Here is a 23100-nt window from a genome sequence, read left to right on the forward strand (position 1 = left end):
TCTAAACTACAGCAGGGTATATATAATGGAAAGCCTTTTATTCAGGTGTATGCAGAATTTATTAGATATAAAGAACTTCATGCTTTTTGTATCTACATCATATAATAAGAAAAGACATCTAATATATTCTACACTGATTTTTTTCTAAGACAGAATCAGATTCAAGTGGTGAATATTTAAAATAGGCACATACAGGCTCGGAATCCTGAGTTGCTGGAAAACTTCTAACACCAAGCTATTCTTAGTGCAACAAGAGGATACTCCAACTGCTGTTTTTGTGTTTTTTGTGCCCTCTAGCAAAATGATGGCCAGTTCACGGTGATCCAATTGGTCGGGATGATGCGTGGGATCTCAGCCGGAATGAAATACCTCTCAGAAATGAACTATGTCCACCGTGACCTGGCTGCACGGAACATCCTGGTCAACAGCAACCTGGTGTGCAAAGTGTCCGACTTCGGCCTGTCACGCTACCTGCAGGAGGACACCTCTGATCCAAGCTACACCAGCTCCCTGGTGAGTTCCTGCATCATTCATGCTTTTGTCGTTTGGTTCTGTTGGCTAATGGCAACGCAAACACCCTAAAATCATTACCTGTCCATCTTGTCAGTTGTGCTTTTATCTGAGGCTGTCACATTTCTTTTGAAGGTATGAGAAACCTTTCACATTGTCAGTGCCTTTCATTTTATATGAGCTGTCTTTCTCCTTCCCCCTTCCTCCTCTTTCCCATACTCTGCAAGTCACGGACCGAAGGGTCTGTCACATCTTCATTAGTGCAGAGACAAGCCTCCTCTGGGAAGGCTCCTCTCTCGTTGACATGCCCAGAGTGCAGGGGAACCAAAGGGCATTGCGGCCTCTCAAACTGACAGCCCCCCCCCCCATCTCTCTCTCTCTCTCCCTCCTTTCCTCTTCTCTCTCACTCCTCATTCATTATTACTGGGGCATCATGGGAGGCTTTGGCTCCTCATTAACTCCTCCACACTACAGATCTGTAATTATTAGCAGCCATCGTTAGTTCATTTCAGCCTCTCCTCTTCCTAATTCAAAACACACTCTTACACCCTCGCAAACACGCGGCGGAGGTCATTAGGACTCCCGGCATGCCTCGGTTCGTGCGTGTTTTTATTTTTGTGTCCTCATGTGTATGTGGGAAACAGAGGCATGCATGTGTGCTTCTGTGTGGGCGGGTGTCTGCGTGCCCATGTGCATGTGTCTAGTATCACCTCATTGACTCTGCTTTGAGACTTTGGTGCAAATTAGCTTGTTTACTGCCAATGCATCATGTGCTTTGCTGCCTCGATATTGAAGGCAGTGAGGTCCTCTGCAAACAGTCAAAGAAGAATAAGGAACATGGTTCAACCCTAAAGGGAGACTGTCAATTTAGCTATAAATACACCCACAATTGTCATGTATTCCTTCTATACCCCTTTTATTTTGAATTCCACATCACCCTGTCCCGTATTTTACCTTTCCTCTTCTTGTTTTGGGTCACCAGTCTCCAGTGGCCGTGCATATCCTATTCTGCCAGTCTTACCTAGGAGAGGAGACTTTCACTTGTTTCATGATACCGCCTTGGGGGATCTTTTTGAATATGATTCATTGGGCACACTGAGAATGTGCAGCATGGAGGTAGCACTGTATATATTACAGATAAATAGGAATATATTATCCTATAAATAAGGTATCTATTTTAGGAACAGTTTGAGAGGTACTTCAATGCATACAAAACTTCAAGATCAAAAGCATGCCTGTGGTGCACAGGTATGAAGAGAGGACTCTCAGAATAACTTGTTTCATCTAAATATAGGTTTACAAATACTGCATAAATCCTTGTATTTACTGGTTTTATTTCCTTCCTTTGTACCTGAACTTTGGTAGGAAAAATTACTGCTAGGGTTATGACTATTTTAAATGCACAACATAAAGCTTAAGCCTGGTTAAGGTGCCTGATTGACAAGAGGTGTTCGCCCAGGTGTGGACGGAGAAGCTTTGACCTCACATCACTGTAGCTGAGAGCTAATTGCTCAGCAGGATTAGCTTGCATTGTATCCTTGACCCCTCGGGCTAAACCTTGCTGAATTGGTCTTCTGTATCTACAAAGAGGAGCAGCACCTCTGTTGTCTGCGCCGCTGAGCTTGCTAATACAACAGGGTGTAAAAGGTTGGGATTGGATTATAGATTGTGCTCGGCATTTTGATGTTGTGTAATGCAAACAAAGTCTCCTTGAGGGGCATTGTCTTTAGAGTCAATGAGCAGGTGAGATTTGAAGTTTGAGCTGGTTTCGGTGTATTTTTGGTGATAGAGATTTTAAAAAGCACACTTCAAAGCTCTGGTTGTGCTTCGCTTTCATACTGAGCCCTGCCTTATTATCATAAATATCCAGATGAATTCATCAGTTCCAAACTATTTCTGCTCCCTCCAAAGCAAGAGAGCTGTTTTATTCATAACCCAGCACGTTCTGAGAGGCTGATACCATCAATATCCCTGTTAAATTCTTAAATAGAGCTTAATGTGATCACACAACAGATGTGAGCAAATCGTAAAGACTTAATTAATGTTGCTACAGTACTTCTGATCTCATATTCCTTGCATTTAGAGAAACATGCAAACAAGCACAGAGGGAAGCGGAGGTCCGCAGGTTGCATGCAGGGGTCTTATAGTGTAATTAAGTCATGCATGGTGCCCTTCACTCCATGACTTCTTTAGCTACGACCGGACGCTAACCAATCAGCGAGCAAGGCCTGCGTGGCAGACAAGGCCGAGGGAATCAGGGAAATTAAATTGCGCTGACATGCGGTGATTTACATCGCCATCGACCTCCTCCTCCAGCAAATTAATCACCTCTTTCCCTCTACTGCTTTTCTAATTTTTCCCCCACAATTCCAGGCACACCAATTACAGTGCCTGTGGTGTGATGCTGGATGTATGGTTGGGAGGACATGCTGGTAATTGCGTTAACCCTGGATGTGGGTTCACTCTGGAGCGATGTTGTGGAGGTTTCAGACAGAAGGGGGCTGTCCTCCCTCTCTGTTGGCTGCTCACCAAAGTTGTGATTAATTAGACTCACACAGGACAATAACTTGGCCTGCACTGGTCTAAGTGAGGTGAGGTGTGCTAGTTATTTTAAAGACTTTGAGGATTTTTTTTTTAGTTTAAATGCAGCTTTGTTTTGTTGTTGTTGTTTGTATTTACATGTGCATGGTTGCATGGCTGAGAAAGTAAAACATCAGTACATTGGCCAGATTCTGTCATCAGGTGGATACATCTTCGAAAAACACATCCCTGTGGTGCGGTTAAGAAAAAAGCCCAAGATGGCAGTAGACACTAAACTTCATAATGTAGTGCATGCATCAGAACAAAACAGCTCATCCAATATGGATGAGAAAGTTTATCTACAGCCAGCAGGCTAAAAGCAAAATACTGGATACTGGACATATGCCTGTTTAGGGGTGTAAAATGGCTTCTGTATAAAGACAAATGGTCATTTCATCTTACAACCAGACTAAGGGTGTTTTCTTGACAAATAACTTATTATATATATAACAGTACTCTATGGTGTAGGTGAATGTTGCCACAGGTGTGATAAAAATTAAAGAATGCTCCAGCTGTTAATTTTTTCTAATTTATTGAAAATTTCAAGGTATAATTAGTAAATTAAAATATTGTGATTCTGGTCAGTTTTATAACCTTACAGCAGTTTAATTAAACTTTTGTTTAAAATCTTAAATGGAGATCCCTGTGCCCAGCCCAGGTTGTCAGGTGCCGGTTGATAGCAGGTGGTCAGGTTGCTGGGTGAACCTGAAGAAGCTACAGGCCAAACGTGTTGTTTGCTCATAATAAAATTTAAGTAGAGTCTATCTCAGTGTGTGGCGGATTGTTTCTCTTTGTAAACTTTTTTTTAACTTGTGTATGTGACTTTCCTGTGTTTCTGCTGGGAGCCTAAAATGGACACTCGCTGTATTGCACTGTTTTGCACTTCTTTATTGGTTTCATTTTTAGGACCAAAGGTTGCCTCTTGCTTGATATACATCATACTGTGTGTGATAAGTAGGTGTCATGGGGCTTTGGGAAATATTCTGCCTAGTTTAGTTGAATTGAATGCAAACCTGTAAACAATGGCAGCCAGTGACAAGTTTAGCTATAGCGATAGTTTTATCAGAAGTGGAGGTAATTTTCTATGAAAAGACGAGAAAAGAACTGCACTGAAGAATTTCCCTAGTGAAAAATTATGTTTTTGCTCTTCTTCTGATGAGCGTTGGCAAGAGTTAAAAATACCATATGGTTCTACTGATAATAGACTGTGTATTGATATGACAATGGCTGCCTGTCAAGCTGCATTATGTAGTTTACCTCATTTCAACAATGTTTTACGTTCTGTTTCTCTAAGTGGGCCTTATTGAATGTGACAGACAGAACAGTTATCTACTCACCCTTTAAGTGTTTTTTATAAGTGTGTGCCCCGTCTAAACACCGTCCATGGGACACTGCCCAGATTGAAGTGAAATATTATGCTTTTGGAGATGTGTAACGGTCCACCTTGTTTTTCGGGTTAATAGTCGGAATTTCTACACTTTTTCTTACTGTTGAAGCATTCTCTTATCTTAATTCTGTGCTAACTGGCCATATACGCTATTTTTCATGTAAGGATAATGTCAGTTTACCTATGTGGCTACCACAAGTTTTGCCATTTTTCTCTCAGCCTTTTTCCACATCTTTCCCTGGTGAGCATTTTTTGAGGCAGCATTGGCAATTATAATTGAAAGCTTTGACAGTATTTTGGGGCAAATTCAGAAGGCTCATCTCAACACAGGATACAGACTGTAGGGGAAGCATGCTGAAAATAGAGAATAAACCTGCAGTTACATTCATCCTCATGGGCCAAGCTGACAGCAAAAACAGCTGAGATTGTTGAGATTGTGTCACTACTGCAAAGGTTGAAGAAACTATATGAGAGTAAGAGGTCAATAGAAAGTATAGCTGTGTGTACATGTGGATATGTTGCTGAAATTTGACATGTGAGTGAGTGTCAAGTCCATAACAGAGTGGATAAGAGCAGTTAGCCTCCTATTGAGGGTTCATGCCCATGAGGAGGACAGGTGCGGGTCACAAAGGTTTGCCTTTGTTCCAGCTAATGATATGGAAGGATAAAGGTGTCCGTGTTTAAAGTATGTGGCTTTTCTCAGTAAGTGGGTTCCCTGGTACATTCATACATGTCCCCTAGGTGTCTTTGTCTTCATGTGTGTGTGTCTGTGCTTGTGTGTTTGTTTGTGTCATTGAGGCTGAGCAGGGTTGAAAGGCGAGGTCACTCAGAGCCAGAAACAAAGCTCATCCGTCAAATCCCTGTGACCTGAGTGACATTCTCTCAGCTGCGCTCCAGTGCTCACACTACGTGGACCGCTCTGCTGTTTCTGTCATTTGTCTGTTTTCTATTTGCATCCTCTCCCTCTCACTCTCTCTCTCTGGCTGCAGGCCCATGCACTTTTTTTGGCTTGTCTATTCAACTTGTACTGAAATATTTATGCCGTGAATAAAGTTAAGGGGACAGAGCCTCTGAGCAAACAAGAAGGGAAATGGGAACGTGTCCATGTGGACCAGGGAAAAAAACCAAACAAAAGGACTTTCTTGCAGGATTTTATCCTGACATTTCATTTCTGTATGCAAACGCATTACGTATTTTCCTTCAAATCAAATATATCTATGCCATACACTGTATTAAACATGGACATAGGCTATGTAACCACCAAGGCTGACTATAAGTGCGGAAAGGGGGGAGAACTCTCTGGGACCCAACTGTACCGGGGTCCATGGAGTTCAGCAAAAATATGACTCATTGTAAAGTTACTCTGCAATAACCATATTTTATTTTCAACTTAGCTGTCAAACAATTAAGATTTTTAATCACAATTAATTTCAGGATTTCTTTGGTTAATCCCAATGAATCCCCTTGTTTGTAACATTTGTTTCTTTTTCATTTTAAATTTTTGTACCGTCTTTAACTAAGGCTACCTGACTTCTTGGTTGGGTGGTTGTTTTTGAAATAAAAGAACTTTGGGTAAATCAAAGATTATGGCATAAACTTAATTACAGAAGAAGAACTTGTCATGGATAGAAATGGAAGTAAGGGAACACAAAATATTTGATATCATATGTGTAGAAGACTTCTGACCTGTCCACTGAGCTATGAATTTTTCAAGGTGATATGAGACATTCAGGTGCAGTGATGGACTTATTTTACATTGCTGTGGCTGCAGAGAGATGATGCATTGTATCAACCAAAGTGTGCTGAAAGAGACAACAGAGCATGCAACTAATCTACAGGTTTTACCTTTTTAACATGAAACCGAATGGGGGAAACTTGGCATTCTGAGCCTGCCAAAGTGGACATTTGAGTGTTCATTTTTCAGCACTGAAGATTGGCGATATGCACCCATACATCACACCACAATGGCACACACTTCTCAGCCAATTTCTGGCAACAGGCAAGCCCATCCAAACAAGCATGGATACACACATATTGAATATGAATAAATATCTTTTTTCTATGTATTAATGTGCGGAGGATAATTTTGGCAACATTTGAACAAGACAACTGCTGTTTCCAGCAAGTGGCTATCATTTCTTGCATTATAAGAAGTCCAACTCCAAACACACATCCACACTTCACCACATGGCAGTTTCACACCACAGTATTAGGAATAATGGATGTGCGCCACAGTCCTCTAAAATCAAAAGCTTCTTTATTTCATAGTGAAGGAAAAAGAAAGATGTCTGATTCTCTTTGATGATGCACAACAGTCACTTGTTCTCTTCCATAACTCCACAGACCTGGTTTTCTGGAGGCTATTTATTATGTTCAAAACAGCCTGTGTAGCTAAATGCATTTCTGATTTCCAGAACAAATGTCTTCTCTTTTATACCCGCCAAAGTCAGATGTATTTTTATCTAACTCCCATGGGTTATAGTTTGCAGATGTTGCTTTATATAGTATCAGTAGTGTTGGCAAACAATCTAGGAACGTGTTTCAAAATGTATGAGTACAGAGTTGGATCGAGATTGCATCATGACATCCACATGTAATATGATGTGAAAACCTATGAACTATCTATCAACCTGTTCTCTCCAATGTGAAAGTGTTGGCATTTCCAACTTTTTTTTTTTTTTTAGATGGAAAGGTTTAGACTGGTTCACATGGGAGGTACTTATATTGTAGTTTCTCTGGGAAGGTATGTAGAAAGGTTCACACTTCTGCACAGATTCCCATCATCCCTGACCCCCATTGGTACTGAATGAATTACCACTACAGTGACCAGGCACAATCCCCATTTGGCTCACTGCCAAAGTGTTGTGGAGCTGTAGCCACTGGGCAATTGGACCACTCATTCATGATTACAACAAAATCCCAAACCTAGACTAATTTGTTTTTTTAATATCTTGGATTTGTATTTGAAAGGTATTAAGATGTTTCCGGGCTAATTGTATGCAGATTGTGCAGTGTAATTGGCTCAGCCTTGAAGTAGATGTAGCAGCAGATAATATCTGAGAATGGGTATTTGTATGAACTTGATAGCAGGTATGAAGGTTTGATCCCTTTGTGGTTTTTGCATCAAAGAGGGAGCAGCCATCTCCTTTGGTTTATTCCTTCTCTCATGTTTTCAGAAAGTCAGTATACATTGGGAGGGGATTTTTGCATCAGTTGCCATATAACCATGTCTTTTTTCAAAGATACTAACCTAAAGGCCTCCACAGCTGCATGTCAGTAGCTTTTACTACATAAGGAACAATATCAGCCTGAAGCTGCTGATGTTTTGTAAATTTAATTGCCTTCCCACATCCTGTGAACCTAGGTCAGTGTCTAATAATAGCATGGAAAGTAAAAGAGGGGATACTTGTTAGGTTTATATATGATTGTGATAGAAGATGTCTGCCCTATGTTCTGGTACAGAGAGTGCTGTGAAGGGTGGTGGCTCCACCTCTAACTTCCTCTCAGTTGATTCTTGGGTGAGACAGGGGTGTGTCTTAGCACCTATGCTTTTCAGTACTTGTATGGACAGGATAATGGGACTGGTAGTAAGGTCAGCAAATTGTGGCATGTCACTTGGTTATGTGCAGATCCCTGATTTGGACTTCACTGATGATGGTGTGATCCATGTGGAGACTGTAGATGTGCTTGTGGGGGCTCTTAGCTTGCTGAATGAGGAGGCTGAAACATTGGGACTGCTCATCTCCTCTGCCAAAACAAAGATCCAGGATATGCCTTGGACCTGTCATGTAATCTGTGTCGGTGATTGGTGAGAGCGTAGAAGCTGTAGAGCAGTTCACCTACATTGAAAGCATAATCCATCAATCTGCTGACTGCAAGGTTGAGATCAACTGTGGACTTGTACTTGTGGTTCACTGAGCAAAACAGTGTGGCAATCCTGGTACCTAAGCATGCAGATACAGGGTCTTACTATACTCTTGTGAGGCCTGGATGTTGACTGATGGCCAGAGGCGCTGGCTGAACTCCTTTGTGACAACTTGTATGGTTTGCAAGACTGTGTTTCTAGTGCTGATGTGCTCTGGAGAGCGGGTACCGGAAGGGTCAGCTGCATGGGCCTGGCACAGGCCTGGACGATGGCCATCAATAGGCCAGAGAAGTACAGGACCAAGGTTGATGCGGTGAAGTTCTGAACCAGCATATGCCCCCATACCTGACCTGACCACCTTAAACTTAACCTTACCTCTCTGCTAGCTCTCTGCTGTAGCACCATGAATTCTAAACACTAAATTCTTCCATTGTACACCCTGTAATGCAATGCACCAGAGACCAACTGGCCATAGCAGTGAAATATGGAAACGTGCCCTGTAGGGTGCCCTCTCAGTGGACAAAATCTGGCAAAGTGCCTTTTAAGGTTCCTTCCAGTGGACATAACATGACAAAGGGCCCTTCCCCTACCGGATCAAACTCCTCAGAATACTGTATTCTACGTAGCCATGGACAACTCAGTAGATGGCAGTCATTCTCCCACTGAAATTAAATCTGGCATCCTTATACTTGTGTATCTTTGGAAGTAAATGACTTAATAGTTAATTATTACACTTTTTTAACACAGAGGTAAAACCACATGGTTAAAAAATTTAAGCTTAAAACTATTTTACACTAAATGTATGGCATCTTTTTGTGAACTGGTGCCCCCTGCATACAGTAGGTGCCCTTTTCTTAATTTTGCCCCTGCCCCCCCAATATCTGAGTCCACCACTTAAGAAAAGTTCTTAACACCTGATAATCAAATCCACTATGTGACAATGTATCTTTCAGATGTTTACGATGCAGTAGTTTGCTCTTGTCATGATTCTAATCTGTCTTTATTCTGATTTTATCCACACTGAAATCTCTAACAGTGTGGTGTGCATGAAACCAATCCAGAAATAGTACAGTAGCACTTAATTTCTTGTGTAGAACTTTAATTAATACTGTTACTGAACTGGAAATTAGTTCCCCCAATTGCTATTTTTGAAATGGATCTGACAGTTTGAATATTTCTGGATATCTAAACTATGACTTCTTTCATCTGTTTTTTCAGAAGTGGAATAATTAAATCTGGCTATTCTGAGAGAAAATAACTTCCCTTTCTTTCTATTATCTTCCCATACACTATAGAGAAAGTTTTACAATTAGTTTGTTCGCAATATCTCAAACAAAAAGAGTTCCCAGCCCACTCTGACATTTGCTGGAAATATTGAAACACAAAATAAAAGTTAAACAACTTCTTCCCTTTACTTGTGGAAGAGTTCATCGTATGGTGAATGACCTGTGTCTTTCTACCCACCGGATTCTCATGGGTGTCTGAGAAACCACCATAACTGTCACCAAATCCCCATCTTCCCATCTCTCCACGTCACTCTTCCTCTCACAGGTTCCCTCCTCCATCTCTCTCACTCTCTTCCTCATTCTGTTTGGGCAGACATCCAAGGCAGATCTCAAGATTTCATTAAAAGGATGTTGATGGAGCACTCTTCCCAGCCTAAAGTAAATGTGCTCAAGTCCTTTTGAGCGTGCATTGTTTGGAAATGGATTACTGAAGTTGGAGGAGTGAAGGAAAGGGAAAAAGGGAAGGGGGCGAGAGAGAAAAAAACAAAATAAAGGGAGATTTGCATATTTGTCTTTTAGATGACAAGAGAAAAATGTTTATTTTGAATCTCCAAAATACTTCCTGTGAAGTGAGAAATTCGAATGAAAACATGGCCGAACATTTGACTCTGCTTTTTTTGCAGTGACAATAAGCTTCTCTGGATGTGTTATTGATGACTGTAATTTTAATCTGACAGCATTATTTTCTCTAGAGTTCACTTTTTTTCCCTTCAGCGACGCTCTACATGAAGGTATCTGGCACATTGGCAGCTGCAGTGCACTTCAAAGACATGGCAGGTGTTTCAGACCCCTGCTTTGTGTATCGCTGTCTTCACACACAAACATACACATTATTGAGCCAAGAGACCAAAACAGACACCAGTAAGTAGATGCATTACCTGGCCAACACATGTTTAGCCTTCATCATTCAGCCCCGGCTGTCACAGAAACACTCTCATCTCACAGTGTTACCTCCTAACATGACACTGCTCCCTAACAATCATGAGGCAGACACATCACTAGCTGTCATAACTGGTCACAACCTGTCAAAGACGGGCACAAAGCAGGTGGAAGCAGTCATGTACTGTAATCTTATTGCTGTGACAAAGGAATGACAGCACACTCCTGTGTCTGCTCGAGCAGTTTGCGATGAAAATTCAATCAGAAAAATGTCATCTCATGTCTACAAAAAAAATCCAATTTTACTTTGTCATTAACTGAGGAAAATTATACTGGGAGTTTCTAACTGGTCATGAAGTAAAATAAAGTCAGCACCACTGTTTCTATGTGGTCAAATTATCAGAAAAAAGATTTGATATTACTAAAAAAAAAAAAAAAAAAAAAAAATGCCTGCCATATTAAGTGAGTTAGGGGCTTTGCCCACTGTTTCTTGTACTGGCTGCACCTACAATGTTTGTTTCAAAGCATTTCTCACCAGCATTTACTGTTGATACACAACAAAATCTGTGAATTCACATAAACACTGTAGGAGTTAATACTCACACATGAAGTGTCTATCTGGATCCAGCAAACAGATCCCTTTATAGCTGACTACCCTATGCCACAGACAGGGAGTCAGTGGAACTCAGTGGATAACTTCACTCATGGTGTAGAAGTGTCAACCATTTGTGACCAAAGCTGGTAAAAACTCCTGCAAGTTGCCCGAAGTCTTTTTTGAGTTTTTTTACACATTATGAAAGTGTAGATTCCAAGCTTTCAAATGGTGTATAATACACCTTAATCTGAGTATATTTTACGAAGATATGCTCATTTGAATGTTAACTTCTAGTTCCTGTTTGTTCTGAGAAAACCAGACTTAAAGTTTCAGGACTTTTCATACCTTTAGGCAGGCCAGGTAATAGGCATGAACAATAGGGCCACATTTACATAAAGTCCACCCAAACCAAGCTTCCGGGTCAGACTGGTGACGCTCATTAAGATATTCCCACAGGAAATCGGCCTTCATTAAACTTTCACTGTCGAGTGATCCTGAAGTTGTCCCAAGTCTGTTGATAATTCTTGCCGCTTCTTCATCGTCTCTTCTACTTTTCTTCGCTGCAGGGTGCATCTTGAGGCTTGTTACTATAAGGTGATAACTAGAAACAGCTGTATTTACGTGCTGGGGGAGGGGTGACGTTTGAGCCATGCAGTGTTTGTTATTGTCCATCTCAATGGGTGAAACTGGGAACAATGCCAGGCTGAGTGGCCAATTGTCACCCAGCAGTTTCGCTTTACCCTCCCCTCAATCTCCCCGCAGCAACTCCGAAAACAGGGCATTTAAAAACACAAAATTAACGCTTTTAAATGTCACATTTGTGTTACTTTTTTCATTGAATGAGTAGTTTAAATGCTGGACTTGCATAAAATGAGAAAAAAAGAAAAATGATCATTTAGAAGAAAACGACTTTGTATCCATTTTTCTCAACCACTGGAATGCCGACTTGCAGGAACTTTATCTGGCTTCGGTCACATTTTTCCACCAATTTTTGCCACTTTTAAACGATGTGGCGTTTTTTTTCTTTTTGCAATTATTTCATTATTTCCCAGAAAATTTATTTCAGTACCTTCTTCTTTATTATCTGGTATCCTGACGTCTGTGCAGATCATGACATATGAAGTCTGACATTACTTTCCAGATGTTTTAGTTAATGTGCCCATCTACAATAGTAACACTGGCACATTTATTCTGTTTTCAGAGAAGGGGTTTACATTGATTTTTTTTTATGCTTTGATAAGAGTGGTTGTTATTTGGGTTGAATGTAAAATATAAATTATCACAGATTTACTTTACAATGGACCATGACTTTTCTGACCATGGGACCTCCATTTGGTTGGGTCCCAGAAAGTTCTCCCCTTCATCCACCTTTTGGGCGACCTTGGGTACAAGGCAGCACGTTTCATGGCATTTATTGGAAGAGTCCAAACAATATTGCTGAGGTTGTATGACATGTGTACAGGTTGAGATCCAAGCAGTAATCAGTTCATCCTTGAGTCAGAGTACATATTTGTGTAAATTGTGAGGAAAATACCTGATATTATTATTGAGACTTTACTTCACAAGCAAAGAATTAACATAAGGCCCAGTGACCTTGATCACTTACTTGTAAATTCAAATCAGTTCCCTCTTGAAACAAAGTGGACATTTCTGCAAAGTTTCAAGTTAACCCTTTATAGTATATGATGTTCACAAGCAAAAGATGGACATTGAGAACTAATGACTGTAACTTTTTACCTTTAACACTAAAAATCTAACCAGGTCACAATTAAGACTGAGTTTTGTAAATTGTAAAGAAAATCCTTCAACGTGTTTTCAAGATTTGTGGTTTGAAATATTTTTTTAATAGCAGTTATTTTTTAGCCTATGTGGAAAGCGTCAAGCAGGAATAGCACATGTTCCTGCCTTTCCTGTGGCAATAAGGAAAGCCTGAGACAGGGAGAGAAGCAGCACAAACCCCAGAGCAGAGCCGGCATGAATGACAACAATGACACAAATTAAATCAGAAGCAGAAAAAAGGAGGAGCTGGGGTGGAATAGGGTTGCAAAAAAACAACAATTGCAATTAGCCAATAGTGTGCTGAGAGCAATTCGGCTAGCTGTCAGTCGATGATGGCTTGTATGTGATCATCTGAGCTCTAGTATGTGTTAGCACTTGACTTTGTGGCCTGCCTGAACTAATGCTATATGTTTGAGTTCACCTTAATGCTTATGGTCAATACTATCCAAGTTATCAATGTAAAACATGACTTTGCAGGAGGTAAAGCAGCTGCTGTTTGCTCTCCAAAGCACTCAAATGGTAACGTTCTCCCCGCATGCTCAAAAACTCTATTAAATCATGAGAACAGGATAGAATTAAAACTTAACTCAATAACATTTAATGTACTTCACACAGGACAAACCATGCAGTGCAGTTTTCAAAGCAAAAAAAAAAATAGGTCAAACAGTAAGCTGTTATTTGATAAAAGGAAAAGTATCAGTTTATCTTCAATTACCTACTCTTGCCGACCTGTGGTACCTCCAAGGCCCTGAAAGGGGCAGCGACCCTCACTTTGAGCCTTACTATAGTAAGGTGTTTTCTTCCAAACTTATTTCAGATTCCCCTGCCCTCAAAAACTCACTCACTTTTTCTTCTTAGTGCCTACATTTATCAACCAGAAAATAGACCCATCCAACCTCCCTGTGAAATGAGTCACTGTATGTCCCCCACTTTATTTATTACTCAGGGACTTTTGCAAAGTATCACTTGATATCATTACAGATGACTCCACTCAAGGCCTGGAAACCCTGCAGCTGAAGTGGCTACGCTACTGTCTGTACACACTCTAAGTCAACTGTCCGAGATAATAGCAGTGTGTTATTCTTTTTAAGGGCCGATATTTCACTTCAAGGCAAACAGAAAACAGCTTGTTCCTTTTTCAGTAGCCAGCACAGTAAACCATATCTAAAGAGCTCTCCTCATGCTTCAGGGCTTCACAAAGCTCTCGTGCTTTTGTGTTGACATTAGGTCTGTTTTAATTCCCATCAACACTTCTCATTCCCTATGGTGTTAATGCTCTTTTTACTGAATAGAAAAAAAAGGGCTCCAGTGCTTTTTATTATGTTTTTCCCTATATGCTGGGGCTGTTCAACACTTCATGTTATTAAAGCAGGATTTTGGCGGAGCTATCGCTGGCCCACAGCAGTAATTACGATGGGTTTGCATAGCTGCCTCTGACTCACCCGCCTTAGAAATGTTATTACTGAAGTCTGTCTCATTGGAGAGGCGCACAGGGAGCATATTGTGAAGCCTGTGTCTTTGCTCAGGCCATTCCAGCGACACTCAGCTCATATCCCAACAGAGTCCTGGGGCAGGAGACCAGATGTACAGAGCAAGTGAGGGGAATAAGTAAGTAATGATAAAGAGAGGCCGTAATAGGCAGAGTTTTGCTTGGAGCAGCTGTCTGTTCTGCGTTTATTTTCTCCGTTTTTCATTTTATGTATGTTTGTCCGGACAAAATAATTGACCTGGAGCACCCTGACAGAATGAAGAAGTAGTGGATTAGCCTTTTTATTTTTTAGAAGGGAAGGTATTTCACTTGTTTCTGTGCATCTTCTTTTTGCCGTCAGAAAAAGAAAGTGCAAAGGAAAATGTCCTGGGGTCTGGGTTTAGATGAAACGATTCAGATATGAAGTAGTCTGAGATATGAGGAAAGCATGGGGCTTAGATAGCCTTTATTCCGCTATTGATCTCTTCCACTGTGCATCTCTTTTTGTTCTTGCATTTTCTCCCTCTGTCACACACTGCACCATTGCCTCAATGCTTCATGCTTTTTTCTTTCCACTTACTGGTTTGCTTATTGAGAGCTGTAAGAGCATTGCCTTTGGATCTTTGCGCAGCGTGCTGACAGCAGTCTCCCTTTAGGGTCAGATGTTAAATCTCTTTTCAGGATCAGCAACCGCTCAAAGGTCAAATCTTAGAGAGGTGCTCATTAATGAGCTCAGCCTCTCCACCTCCACAGTGACACACGGCACTGACCTGTAACACCTACATAAGTGTGTATGAATGCACACACAGAGGAAAACACTCAATCTATCTGCAGTTAAAAAAAACCTTTTCCTTTCTCTCATTCTCCCCACTTATGGCTTCTTTTTTACCCCCATCCCCTCTCTCTCTGAGCAGGGAACAGTGGTGGTCTTTTTGTCTAGGTTGGATTTGTATCCAAAAGCAGCTTATCTGCAAGTGCACGTTCAGCTGATTGGCATTATCAAACTGGTGGCTAGCTCCACTCAGATATAGGAGGAGGGGGTTTTATGTGTGTCTGTCTGCATACGTTTCCTGACTGTTTGTGTGTGAGGAATTTTAAACAAGCTGCTGTCAATTTTAGCCAACAAGGCGCATGGCATGCCTCAGGCCCAGGTAGCCCAATTACAGGCAGACACGCTCGATGTACGAGCAGAAGCCAGGGCCTATCTTCCTTTATCCAAACTGTACTATGGGAGAGGAGACGCTAAATGCAATGCTGGTCGATGTGTGAAGGACGAGCACTGTCAGGAGCTGCTGCTGCCGCTAAGACAAAGGCAGTCTGTGTTTATTTTGGAGGACTGATAGACTGGTTGTATGCAGGGATAAAGATGTAAAAGGAATAAATAAGACGGGTGTAGAAGGCGTCTTCTGAAAACTGTGGATATAAATAATTAACTGCTTTAAAACTGTTTTCTTCTCTTCTTGTTTTTTCCAGGGTGGGAAAATCCCAGTGAGGTGGACAGCTCCAGAAGCCATCGCTTATAGAAAGTTCACCTCAGCGAGTGACGTATGGAGTTACGGCATTGTCATGTGGGAAGTGATGTCATTTGGAGAGAGGCCTTACTGGGACATGTCCAACCAGGATGTAAGTGTTCAAGCCTGTGCTTGATGTTTATGGACTCTGGAAATTAAAAGGGTTGAAAATGTAACATGGTTTTGAGGATTAAGGCTATGCTTCCGTAATGCTGATCTAGACCAGTGTTATTTTTTTCAAACTTTGTTTGCCCAAGGCACATCTAAGATCATGCCAAATTTTCAAGGTACACCATATTTATATCCAGCTCAGCAAGAAGAGCCGGCTCCTTCGGTTCCTGAACAGCGCTTCATTTGTTCCCATTTAGGCTTCGTTTGACCTGCCAACTTTTGCAATGTCATGATATAAGATTGATATTTGCTCTGTTATTTTACTCCAGTTGTGCTTTAGTAATGAAAATATCCTGTAAATGTTAAGCAAAACATATAGTTTCCCAAAAACTCCTTGCTGGTCAGATGAAACCTGCTCTCTTGCTGGTGTAACATTTTAGGAGATGTTAACTTTGAAATGTAAATTAAACGTAAATCAAATTAGATATATTGAAATAAACACCAGAAAACTCAGAGAAGCTCAGGATGTGTGAATAATGAAACAGACAAAAGTAAGTTTGAATTAAATGTATTGAGAAATAATGTTTTTTCAATTACTATATACACACATTCAGTTTAAGTAATTAGAAAAAGCAATGGATAAAAAGCCTTTTCAGAAATGAAAAAGTAAAAATTATTATTCGATATCTGTAATCACAATCTGTTGTACATCTTTTAATTTCTTAATACCAAATGTTCAAACATTGTCTCTAAGTCTGTATTCTTCCAAAACTTTTGACAAAATTTCAGCAATGTACAAATCATTAAATTGTATTATTCAGTTAAGCTGAATAAACCCGTTTCTTATCTCCAGTGCATTTAATCCAAACATTCAGCAAAGAGGATACTATTTAAATGAACAAAAAAGTAAAAGTCCTGCGGAGTAGAAAAAGAAGCACATTCAGCAGGAGTTTCTGAATGACACTTTGATAAAAAACAATGTTAGACCATCAAGCAGGAGTCCTGTGGTGTGCTAGAGTGGTATAGAGAAAAGATCACACCTACCAATCAATCAAATAACACACACAATTTAAAAAATGGCTTTTAAACAGGATCTGGTTCTTATTATTCAAATAAAGGAGCCAGCTCTTTTATGTGATCACATCACTGGGGTCCTTAATGCTCTTTTCCATGGGCCTCCAGATTACTAAATCTGCCCCTCGCCACTAACCTTGTAAAGCAGATGGATATGCCTGTTTCCATGTTTCTCACTGGTGAATCCATCTTGCAAAGCTCCTGTCTGAACCGTTTGGGCCCAGTTAGAAAGTGACAGGACGAATCAGCGACGAGGGGCAGTATAAAGCGCCAGTTTTATCCGAACTTTATGACATTTCTTTGTTAAAAGAATAAGAAAGAACAGAATTGAGTTGTTTTCTTTTCAAAAATGATAAAAGTTGTGTACTGACATGTCTACAGTCGCCATGGTTCACGTTATGCAGTTCTCGCTGTCTATGAGTGTTTCACACATCCATGTGGTGCATCAGGTTGCCTGGCCACATCACACCTAGACATTCCTTTAGGCACACCAGAGTGCCTGAACACACTATTGGGGAACCACTAATCTATATATTGCTCCTAGTTTTAACTGACTAAGGGCACTATCATTGCAACAAGAAGAGGAGAGCACAGATAAGAAGACCCACCCATAAAATTAAATCTTTCACCATATTTTTGATGGATGATGACTATCTCAGTGGACAGGGTTTATTTGATTCCATTATGCCAACGAGTAAGCCTTGTGTGGAGGTGAAGAGGTTTGTGAATAACTTGGTTAAACATAAAGAATAATATCAGCTGGAACAAGTAATGCAACATTTTAAGTTCTGCTTTTTTGCACACTCTCACTTCTGCTGACTGCAGTGTGTCTTATCCCCCCCCCCCCCCCCCCGGCAGACTGTTTAGGATGCTGTCCATTGAGATTGTCAACAAAAGTTTGCAAACTTACTGCAGATTGTACAAATAACTGCTTTTGCACACTAATGGTTTTTAAAAATCCAAAACAGATCTACGGCCCTGTTAGACTTCTTTTCAGGGTGCATATCATACATCTCATTTTCAGATCTGAAACTCTGCTTTGTCGGGAAACAGAATCCGATCCTAGTGAATGACTCTGCAACAGTCTGAATAACAGAGCCAATGCAACATCCTCTGTGCTTTCGCAGATTGTAAATACTTCTTTTTTTCTCATGACCAAGACTGTCCTATCCCACACCCTAACAGGTAGTAGCATTTTTGTATTTTAGTAACACCCCTGAGTACAGCATTAAAAAGATCAGCCTTTTTCAGTCAAGCAGCAGTTTCCTTGGAAGTTCAAGAGCCAGTTTTATAGTAATTTTATGAAGGATCATAAAATGGGTAGTTTAGTTGAATACTGTCACTTTTCTTGACTTCTCTGCTGTTAAAAAAGTTTGAATCTGAATAAACTGGCCCATTAATAGAACTGCCATTTCCCTACAGATGTGGTTATACTGTCTTTTCACCCTGTATAGATACACAATCAAGGATAAGAGAGGAAGCTGTAATAAATCACAAGTTTTTTTTATCAGTATGATTTCTGAAGATGTCCTTGACTCTGACTTTGAAAGCAGACTTATTATGGAAACAGTCTCATGCGATCCCTTTTCCTTCCTGGCCGGCTTTAGAGAGCAATGAATGATTGCTGAGAGCTCTGCTTTGTTCCCCATGTCCGTTTGGATGAGGTCCACGCTCACACAGGCTGGGACAAACGCACAGACACTAACACAAACGCACACCACTGTTGGATATACTCCCGTATGATGAGGTCTCCCTTCCTAAGCTCCTTTGGGGAGACAACTAGCCAGCCATCAGGCCTCTATGGACCCCCGCACCACGACCACCGTCCAACCCAGCAGATGTTGCCTCAGTGGGCCAGCAGAAAGCACTGGCTGATGGGGCTGATGCTGAGAGGAGGACTGGCGCTGCTCAGCATGTCCGGCTGCTCGGTCCACACATACACATCGATACTTGAAAACACACACGCACAAGCACTTCTCCATATGCACCATTTGTCAAGATTGTGCTGAGTTGTGCTCAACTTGGGGGTGGAGCTTGCAACCTACAGCTTCTAATTTTTTAACAGACGTATCTTTTGTGCTTGATTTCACACCAAACCTTTATTTTAGCAGTACATTTTTAAGGCAGAATTGAATAACACTGACAGTGGGAATATACAGTATGGATAGGAATAAAAGCTAGGTAGATCAATTTGCAACAATCTGGGCAATCTTTCGACTTTTGAAGAGTAGTATAAGTTGCTTTTCAGCTGCAGAATAAGCACACTGTACTGCTTTTTGAAAGATGGTCATTGAATTTCTCCACTTCTGCTTCTAGTAAATCTCCAAATCTGCATCTTTTTTTCTCCATCCTTGCAAAACACTTGAGTCAAACTCTGACTACTTGAAACTTTCACTCTGAACTTTTCTCTAACAAATCCAGGATAGCCTGTGCAGCTCTTTAAGAGGCATGTGTCAAGTGGCTGTACTTCACTCTCTTAATTATATGCAATCTGCCCAGTCCTCCAGCAACTTCTATCTTTAGTGTCACAGCCTCTGCTCGCGTTTTCCGTCTCCTTCCTCACTCATTCCTCCAGGACTGACACGCGATTGGGTAGAATTGAGAGGAAGGGCACATCAGCTTGAATGCTGTCCATCTCGTGAGTGACCAGAGGGAGTGGGTCTGTGCGAGGTGCGGGTTTGGAGCTGGTGGTGTTGTTGATTAAGTAGGGCTGAGTATGTCAGGATTACAGAGTGGTTATATTAATGTCATCATGAAAACACTATTCAGATTAGTATATTTTTAAGGAGGTGTATTATTGACAGCTAAATAGGGGCATTTCAACAATTTGATTTTTGATTTTTTTTTATGTTGTGTGCCCTGATGAAGGCCACAAGCTGAAATGTGTCCATCTAATCAGGTTGTTCTCTAAACTTCTTCTATTAGAACAGCATTCTGTTTGAAAGGGGTCTGGCTGCAGACCGTATAGCTCTGCTGGCCACTCTCTGAGATGATGTATATCTCAGAATGGAAATACACGCTGAAACATTCAAAGTAAATGTATTAAACTTCTCTTTAAAGTCAGAGTAAGGGTTAAGGTAAGGGTTAAAAGTTTAAAACCTGACCTGCAAAGCCTGATTACAAAACCTCTAATAAAGTAGAGTAAACAGTCTGCTTACAAGAGAATTGCTTGTCTTCCATGAAGACATTCTGTTGCACCAAGTGTAGCTTATATAGCTTCATTAGCTGCGTAGCTGAACTAATAGAAATATGTAGCTAACATAGCCAAAGCTAAGCTCACAAAGCAGCTAAATAAGCTACATATCTACATTATCTACATATCTACGTTACTAAAGCTTATGTTGCGAAAGTTAACTTAGCTACATTGGCTTATGTAGTAAGGCTAAATACTTAACCTGTATAGCTATGTTAGCTTAAGCTAAAGCTAACAAATCTAAGGCGAGTCACTGTTTGTGTAAATACTTCTTAAATGGGTCTATAGCTACATAATTTTATCCTGGATGAAACCCTTAGGCCTTTTTATTTTTTTTTTTACTTATGAAATGTTGCTTAGTCTGTAATTTTTGCAATGTGGTTATTTCATGAATATAACCACCAGACTTTGTTCATGAAAAAGCTAAAGCTGGAAATGTGTTGTACCGACAAATTAAAGCAGTTCCACTCAGATAGATTTGGCATCATAGATGAATGTTCACAGCCAGATTGTCTTGTTTTGTTCTGGGGCATGATGTAAATCAATCAATCAACCTTTATTTGTAAAACTCTTAGTTCATTACAAAGGTTATCTAAATAAACTTTTCTCAATGAGCAGGTGTAGACTGCACTCTTTGTTGTATAATTTAAGACTTGCTAACACTTGGCAAGATTTATCAGAGTAAATGTGTTGTTTAAATCTGTCATTTGGCCTAATTTAATAAAGCCAATGTGTTCTCTTCCCACCTTTCCTCCAAAAGGTGATTAATGCCATTGAACAGGACTACCGTCTGCCCCCGCCCATGGACTGCCCTAGTGCCCTGCACCAGCTCATGCTGGACTGTTGGCAGAAAGACCGCAACGTACGACCTCGCTTCACAGACATCGTCAGTACCCTGGACAAGATGATCCGCAACCCCACCAGCCTCAAAACTGTAGCCAACATCCCTGCAGTGTGAGTAACCATTTTCTCTAACACACACATTTTCCCTGAAGTGAACACACAAATGTGTTTTCATTTATATTTACACTGGCTGTCAGCACAAACTAACCAAACCAAACATGCTTACTTGTAGTTCTCCCATTAAATGAACATAAGTTTATTACTGTTGATTGCATCAAAACTGAATTTTCATCTTCAGGATTTCTTCCTGTTATAGACCTCCCACACCATCCACACCCCCATGCAAGCTTTAAAAGAACCACTATTGCCTCATTATTTTGCTGCTATGCAGATATTTATACCCCATAATTACAAGAGCAAAAACTTGTTTTCTAAGAGAAAATGAAATCCTGAAGAAATCCACATTAGCATTCAGAATGGTTATTGGTGGTTTTGCAGAGGCGCCACTGGCATCGTTTTGTTTCTAAATCCCACGATGCACCAATTTGGCAGTTCTGCACACCTTGTTTTGGATTATTTCTTTCACCCATTTTGGAAGATCCTCCTAAACTCAGCCAGATTGGACGTGGATTGTCTGTGAACTGAGGGTTTCAGGTTTCTCCACAGATTTTCAATTCCAATTTCAAGGCTTTGGCTGGGCCACTGAGGGTCATTTAGAGACTTGTCCTGAAGGCACATGTTTTGGCTGCATGTTTTGGGTTGCTGCTATGTTGAATGTTGAACTTTAAGCCCTGTTTGAGTTAGTGTTTGTGCAATAGGGCACATTTTTCTTCAAGGCCCCCCTTTACTTAGATCAGTTTGGAAATAAAGCATGCCTCATTGCTCTGTAATGACTGATATCTTATTTTTTTGCCTCTTATTTTTAACCATTTACCAAAAACAGGTTCAAAACGACTCACCAAAGGCAATATTCACAAATGCCCTCTTTCTCCTTTTCCATCTTGCATCCTCTCACACACCCACGCGAAGTCCTAACCATAGTTCCTCTCCTCTTTAAGTCTTTTTTTTGCTTAATATTGCATCAAAGTCGTGCTCTAAATCTCCTCTTTACCCCTCCACCTTCTCTCTTCTCTCCCCTGCAGGCCTTCTCAGCCACTGTTGGACAGATCCATACCTGATTTTAACACCTTCAGTTCGGTGGAGGACTGGCTCTCTGCCATTAAGATGAGCCAGTACAGAGACAACTTCCTCAACTCAGGCTTCACCTCCCTGCAGCTGGTGGCTCAAATGACCTCAGAGTGAGTTCACCTGGTAGAGTGCATATGAAGAGTTCCAACTCCATATGGCACTTGATGGGCATACTTGTAGAAAATGACTCATCGTCAAGTGCGGGTATTTTTAGCCTGAATGCACCCAGTGATTCAAGCCTTTGAATGATTGCATCAAAGTAGAGCCTGTATGGATCACACATAAAAATATAACTTGTGATTATAGAAAATAACACAGTTATTGGACTAAGAATATTTCCATCTGTGCTCCTCAAGATTATGACTGCTATCCAGTAATTAAGGATTATCTTGCAACAATTTACCAAACTGAATACTCATGAAAATCCTTTAAATACGTCTTTTTAACAGGCATTATTTGCTGCTGTTTATGTGGAAATTTTTCAAAGCACGGGTCGTGACAGCAATTCTCCCAGCACTTGTCTTACCAATAGACACAAACATTGCACTTCATTTATTTTAATTAACAATGTTGCTTGGTCCACAAATTTATGTGAAAATGTAAAATCATCCCAACACTTTTTATTAAAAATGTATGCTTGGGGCTTGGTGGCATTTATGCAGTCGCTTTGCAATGCAAAGCAACATGCATTACTAAGTCTTTTCTCAAGTGATGGAATTAATTTTGTAAATTTGTGTTTTTCTTCATTGCCACTAGCTTTACATTCTGAATGTGCTTTCATGTATGATGATGTCAGATCTGTAAATGCACCAGAAAATTGTAGTCGTATTT

The 23100-nt window shown here is 40.6% G+C and overlaps 1 protein-coding gene across 2 annotated transcripts in view; it reads left to right on the top strand.

Moving 5' to 3' along the window:
- Nucleotides 1-23100, top strand: part of LOC121520296 (ephrin type-B receptor 1-B) — a 233456-nt gene that overhangs the window by 204106 nt on the left and 6250 nt on the right. For both annotated transcript variants that reach the window (XM_041803668.1, XM_041803669.1), the window contains exons 12-15: nucleotides 298-513; nucleotides 15823-15972; nucleotides 20999-21192; nucleotides 22224-22379. In XM_041803668.1, coding sequence (XP_041659602.1) covers nucleotides 298-513; nucleotides 15823-15972; nucleotides 20999-21192; nucleotides 22224-22379 — 716 coding nt within the window. The remainder of the gene's footprint in view (nucleotides 1-297; nucleotides 514-15822; nucleotides 15973-20998; nucleotides 21193-22223; nucleotides 22380-23100) is intronic.

The sequence above is a fragment of the Cheilinus undulatus genome, linkage group 13 (genome assembly GCF_018320785.1).
Source record: "Cheilinus undulatus linkage group 13, ASM1832078v1, whole genome shotgun sequence".
NCBI classification, from domain to species: domain Eukaryota; kingdom Metazoa; phylum Chordata; class Actinopteri; order Labriformes; family Labridae; genus Cheilinus; species Cheilinus undulatus.